The sequence below is a fragment of the Camellia sinensis genome, chromosome 7 (genome assembly GCF_055761805.1).
Source record: "Camellia sinensis isolate YWXY chromosome 7, ASM5576180v1, whole genome shotgun sequence".
Classification (NCBI taxonomy): domain Eukaryota; kingdom Viridiplantae; phylum Streptophyta; class Magnoliopsida; order Ericales; family Theaceae; genus Camellia; species Camellia sinensis.
In genome coordinates, this window is record NC_138967.1 from 79775479 (window position 1) to 79782341 (window position 6863).

General features: G+C 42.2%; 1 protein-coding gene across 1 annotated transcript; it reads right to left on the bottom strand.

Annotated features, from left to right (window-relative positions):
• Window positions 1–200: 200 nt before the first annotated feature.
• Window positions 201–695, bottom strand: LOC145795903 (uncharacterized). Its single transcript, XM_082880843.1, has one exon. It carries the CDS (start codon window positions 693–695, stop codon window positions 201–203), a length of 495 nt encoding a protein of 164 aa, XP_082736969.1.
• Between the last annotated feature and the right edge of the window lie 6168 nt (window positions 696–6863).

Genomic DNA, 6863 nt, shown 5'->3' on the forward strand with positions numbered 1-6863 from the left:
TAGAAGTAGAATAGCTTCAAATTCACGATGTTCCATGGCCTGGGTATAACTTGGTCGTCTAGACCCTCCAGGTAATATGCCCATTTTCTTGCCAAACCGGTTATCTTGTAAGCACTTTTCTAGTTTGCTCCCAATTTTCCTTCTCTTGGTATCAAGGTATTACCCATCACTTTATGCAGGACCCAATCCCCGATTTTGAACTACTTGCGATGGACTGTTTTGTTGTACTTCATGGACAGTTTCTGTTGATATGTCGCGATGTGGATTAGTGTCTTTTCCCTTTGCTCTTTTACGAGGTCCAATTCTAGGGTGATGGCTCCCACTTTCAAGTCCAACTCAAAGTTCTCACTCCGGATGGTGGGCTTGCCAACTTCCAGTGGGATAACGGCCTTGATGCCATATGCCAAGGCGAAAAGAGTCTCCTTTGTTGAACATCTTGGAGTTATCCGGTATGCCCACAGGACATTAGAAAGTTTCTTGGTCCATTTTCCCTTTGTCTTCTCTAACTTTTTCTTCAACCCATCCAGAATGGTCTTGGTCGACGGTTCCGCATGGCCGTTTGATTGAGAGTAAGCCGATGTTGAAGTGTAAACTTCTATCTTCAACTCTTCGCAGAATCCTCTAAAAAGTTTTCCATCAAATAGGGTGCCGTTGTCGGAGATTAGAGCCTTGGGGACTTCAAACGGCGTTACCATGTTTTGCTAGACAAATTTCTTCACATCTTTCTCCTAAATGGTCGCAAGAGGCTCGGCTTCCACCCATTTGGTAAAGTAGTTTGTTGCCACGATGTAGAACTTTCGGTTGCTTGGCGCAGTTGGGAGTAGTCCCATTATATCTTGCCTCCACATTGCGAATGGCCAAGGACTTGTAAGAAGGAGGAGTTCTCTGGCTGGCTAATGAATTTGGTGTGCAAATTTCTGACATTTTTCACACTTTCTCACGTAATTTTGCATGTCGGCTTGCATGCATGGCCACCAATACCGTTGTGAAATAGCACAGTAAGCTAAAGATCTTTCGCCGATGTGGCTTTCACATATGCCTTCATGGATTTCAAATAGAAAGGCTTCGACTTTGCTCGGATGGACGCACTTCAAGTGAGGCCCAGTGACGGACTTTTTCTATAAGGCACCAGAAAAGGAGAGCCAAAATCACCTAGATTTAGCCCAGATTTTGTTTCTTTCTTTCTTGTCGGTCGGCAAGATCCTGTCCTATAGAAAGATTATCATAGGGTCCATCCAAGAGGGTCCTATCTCGGCATAGAGAACCTCTACCACTTCCGGTTCTTCGATGCTGGGCCTTGGGAGGAATTCAATCAATAAAGGGCCAGGTGTCGATTTGTTGGCCATAGAAGCCAAACCAGCTAGCTCGCCTGCCTAGTTGTTCCTTTCATCACCAATTTGTTCGACTCTGATTGCTAGAAATTTTTTGAGCTCTTCCCTTACAAAGGTCTGGTATTTGGCCATTATGTTTCCCTTGGCTTCATATTCTCCAAATACTTGATTGACAACGAGCTTGGAGTCGTTATAAACCATTAACTCTGATGCTTTTAATCAGAATGCACTTTTTAGCCTAGCTAACAGTGCCTCATACTCAGCCTTGTTTTCGATGCTAGGAACCCAAGTGTGATTAAATGTTCTATGATCAAAGATCAAAATAATGCTGAGTCTAGCACTGTATCTGTTTGAAGCGTTATCGATGAAAAGTTTTCACATTTCTCTGATGAACAACTTCTATCATTCTGAAGGTTATTGTGATTTTTGAAGAATCTGGCAGTCTTTGTCTTTGTTGTTTTGCTTGATGGCCTATGAGGCTGTATCTTTACTTGGTAGCTTAGCTATTTTTGCTTCGAGCACGCCATTAAAGGCTGCGAGTTACATGGCATCTCCCCCTCCAGTAATGTGTTGTTGGGTCCTATAGGCTGTTTTGTTACTCCCAAACTTAACAACGCATTGCTAGGTCGTGGTAATTCTTCATTTGGCAGATTGAAAGTCTGGCATGCAACTTCCATGATGCTTTCCCTGCTTTGTTTAGCTGGTAGGTTGGTAGCAACTAAAAGGAGTGTAGGCCTTGCAATTTTCGCAATGCTGTCTCCGCTTAACTCGGTTGACTCGGTGGGATATGTTAATGGGATAGTAGGCTTCGTAACTTCCGCGACGCCCACTCCCTTTTTTTTGGCTGTATTTGTAAGATCCACTAGGTAAACTGGGTAAGTCCCTGAAGAGAATTCGGTGACGAAGTCGGCCAATGCTTGGGCTTTGATGGTGGTCCTAGGTTGAAACTTGACATCAAATTACCCTAATTCGACTGCACACTTCAAGATCCGGCCAGAGAAGTTTGCTCTCTCAAATAAGGCTTTTAATGGGAACTCGGTCAATACTATGATTGTGTCAGCGTGAAAATAGTACGCCAACTTCTTGGAAGCCATCATTAGTGTCAGGGTGAGTGTAGACACCCCATTTTTGACCATTCTCAAGACTTGGACGTCATCATTTGCACACCCGATGATTGTGCTCACTCGTGTTCGTTTTGAGTCCCTGAAGGTCTCGGCTGAGCATCTTGCCTTGGAGGCTCTAATCTTGTCTATTTTGTGCTTGGTTGTGGGCCAAGAGATTGTTGCTTCACTTTTGGAGGAGAGGGTGACCTGTCGGCCATCCCCTTAGCCTGCCGGCCATGACTTGTGCCTGCCGGCCACCAATGGTGGCCGGTTGGCTATGTTGATGGCCGATCGGCTACTAATGATGGTCGACAGTCACTTTTCTCCTTTTTCAGATATTTCTTTGGCAGCTGTGCCAGCTGTTGTTCATTGTCTCTCCGTTTTGTTCCTTAGCTTATGAGTTTCTTGCATCATCTTTTAGCATATTCAAACCAAACCTTTTGGCCTTTCAAACCACTAAAATTCAGAGTTATTTCAGTGGTAAAAAGTATGTTTTGAGGTCCAAAATAGGAGGGGGTGGCCTCCCCTCCTTGTGTCTTGTTTTCAAATGTAGATAGCCTAACACGTGAGTATGTTTTTTTACTTTTTTGTGACTTAATCTCAGCATCTTTTAGGCTCTGATTTGGCATGATTTAACTCTATTTTGGGTGGTCTTGGTCATATGAGTCTTGTCTTGCATGGTTGTAGTACAAATGTCTTCACTAGCTTAGTGTTTTAAGGCCTCTAACATGTTTTGCTTGAGATGATTTCATGTTGTAGCATCATTTAACATGTGATTTCAGTATATATAGCTCTATCACACTCTCACTTATTTCACTCTTTCATTGCTTTTGAGAGTTGTGCTTTGAGTCTTATTTGTGGGCAAACATGTGAGCATGTTTTTCTACCCATTTATGCTTCAATCTTAACATGTTTTAGCCACTGTTTTGGCATGTTTAAGCTCTGTCCAGAGCTGGCTTGGTCAATTGAGCTTTGTATTGCATGCCTCTAGTGTAGTGCTCTTCACTAGTTTAGTGCTTTTGGCTCTTAACATGTTGTGCATGTGTTGCTTGCATGATTTAGCATCTTTTTGCATGCCATTTTCAGCACTAAAATGTTTGCAACCTCCCTCTATTCTTCACTCTTTATTTTTCTTTGAAAGTGGTCTTGAGCCCCTTGTTGGCTTGAGTGTGAAATTAAGGCTCTCATGCCTAATGGTTTTAATCCTCTCTTGAGGGTTTCTACTAACCAACAGCATGAGGTCCTTTCATGCTCAAGATGTCTGTGGCTTAGACCCTCTTTCCAATTAGAGGACTCTCACTTTGGACTTAAACGGTTAAAGGACTAATCGGTAGTTTAAAATGAGTAAATAAAACATGACAAGTAAAACTTGAGCAAGTTAAGCATGTTGTGTTGCATTGCATGTGTTTGGATCGGACGTTAATCCAAACATAAGAAATGAGGGACGTTTCATGCTCAAAGTGATGAAACGTGTCAAATTTCATGGTCGCCATCACCCTTGATCATGCATGATGGGGTGGTGGTCCTTCGAGTCTTATTTGTGCATTCATTAAGCTTGTGTAAGCTTGGTTCTTTGGCCATCATGCATGAAAATGCTTGATTGGTGGCTTGAGAGACAAGAATTACACTCCTTTGAGCTTGAGAAATGATAAGGAGGGTAATAGTACATATATTGTGTGAGAATACACTGTTTTGCCTCTGTTTGCTCTCTATTGCAGCAAAAAGGAGAATTCCAGGGAAAAGGTGGCCGACAGCCACAACCAGTGGCCGACCGGCCAGTAGTAGTGACCGACAGCCACCAATGGTAGCCAACCAGCCATCAGGGGAAAAGTTGTTCAAAGTGTTCTTGTGTTGGAGCAGAAGCAGTCTAGAGGTTGGTTCAATGTTCAGAGATCAAAGCAAAGTGCAAACAGAGGCATCCAAAGGCAAGGCGGGTGGGTTTTCGAAAGGAAGCCAACCGAGCATGCATGCGTCCCTCGCCCTCAAGGCCATTTGGTTGTTTCAATTAGTTAGCGTAGCTAATTATTCGATTCAAGTGTTGTAATATCTTAATTAGCTTAGCATAGCTAGTTATTCAATTGTGTTGTAATTGATTAGCTAGAATAGTTAATTAGTTGTTTTGTAATAATTAGCTTAGCTTAGTGTAGCTTAGCTTATTTATTCGGACCCTCCTTCGCGATGGCGTAATGTTGTAATAAGAGTGCGTGTGTGTGTGCTTGTCTTCCAACCCCACGTCTTTCTCCCTTTTATTTAACCGCTTTCGATGGTTAGATTAGGGTCATTTTCAATTAGCATACCTTATGCTCGCATGCGCACATCATTCATTTGTCTTGCATGCACCAAGGCTTGGCGCATCATTCAAACTGCATTGTATTTCAATGCTTATTTGAATACGTGTTTCAAAGCATGTTATCAAATTGTTGCATTCATATGCCATCTTAGATAGCCGAGCCTATTTAATTGCATTATTGCATGTGTTGCATTAGGCATCTTAAGATAGTTAGGATCATGTATTGTTTCTAACTAGCTTTTGTTTTGGCTTGGAGTACATTGTAAGTTTTACGCTTTAGCATACTTGTATGAGTGTAAGTGTTGCCATGATAGCATGCTTGCCATGAGGTTGTTTGCTTAAGTGATTAACTGCTTGAATGTCTGTGGATGAAGGCTTTATTGCTTGAATTGGAACAATTCGATGAATGTGAGTTTTAAGCCCACTTTGCGAAGTGGCAAATCATGTTTCAAGCCCATCATGTTTGATGGCAAATCCGCATTTTAGCCCACTTGAGGGTGGCAAATTCAAACCATTTTCGAAAACAAACATGAGTTGATTTGTTCCAAGTCTCGCGACTTAGTCTATACTTGCTTGTGTGTGTCACATAGTAAAGTTAGCTAAATAACCGGAATAAAAACACATGTATTTATAAAACAATATATCATGTTTAGTAGAGGCCGATCTTTTGATCGGGCAGGCGGGGGTGCTCATTTCAGGACCTTCCTCTCTCGTACCCAAGTTCCCGAGCCGAAACAACTTTGGTGATGACGGACACGTGGCCTTTGGCACAAGTCAGGGATTCCTAGATTTCCCAAAAATAAAATATTTAGGTGGTGACTCTATAATCTGGCAAAGCAGTCCAGTTTTGGCATTATTTGATTCAAAATCGATTTTCCAAAATGATTTGTCAGATTGGACTCTTTGGTGTTGTAGACGTCCCCCGAACGCCCCGGGAGGGTGAGCTCCCGTTCCATTCATTTGGGGTCACTACAGCTCAGGACTCTCAAATTTGTCACGGTTCTAAGTCTGAACCAAAGAGTCCAAATCCGGCAAATCGTTTTGAGAAAACAGATTTTGAAAGAAGTGCCAAACATGGACTGCTTTGCCAGATACAGAGTCGCCACCTAAATATTTTATTTCGGGAAATTTAGGAAACCCTGACTCGTTGCCTAAGGCCACGTGTCCGTCATCACCAAAGTTGCCTCGGCTCGGGAACTTGGGTACGATTGGGGAAGGTCACTTCGTGAGCACCCCCGCTCGCCCGATCAAAGATCGGCCTCTACTAACCATGATATCTATTTTTGAAAACTTTGTATGTCCTTATTCCGGTTATTAGCCTTGGTTACTATGTGATGCACACAACATATAAGTATAGACTGGGTCGCCCGAATTGGAACAAAACATTTCATGTTTATTTTTGAAAGATGGTTTGCTACTCGCAAGTAGGCTTAAAATGCAGATTTTGCCACCCGCAGGTGGGCTTAGAAAAGATGGTTTTGCCACTATCTAGTGGGCTTAGATCATTTGATGATTTGTTCCAATCCAAATAACCCAACCTTCACCCACAGGCATTCAGGCAGTTATATCACATAAGCAATTAGACTCATGGTAAGCATGCTATTCATGGCAGTCACTCACACGCATGCAAGGATGCTAAAGCATAGAACTTACCGAGTACTCCAAGCCAAAATAGAAACTACATTAGAAATCATGCATGAATCCTAAGCATACAGAAATGCCTAATGCAACACATGCAAAAATGCAAACTATAGCAGGCTCGGCTATTCTAAACATGGCATATGGAATGCTACAGCTAACATGTATTCAATCTTGGAATTGAAAATACAATGCAGTTAGTATGATGCGCCGAGCCCGGTGCATGTAAAACAGATGAATGAATGCAAACATGCTATCATACTGTATGCTAATTGAAATATGTCCTAATCTAACCATCAAAAGCGGATAAATAAAAGGGAGAAAGACGTGGGGTTGGAAGACATACAACACACACACGCACACTTATTACAGTTATGCCCTCGCACAGAGGGTACAGTTATGCCCTCGCACAGAGGGTCCAAATAAATAATACAGTCCCGAATAAAAGAATATTACAGTCCAAATATTACAGTCCAAATAATATACAAATTCCTAATTAAT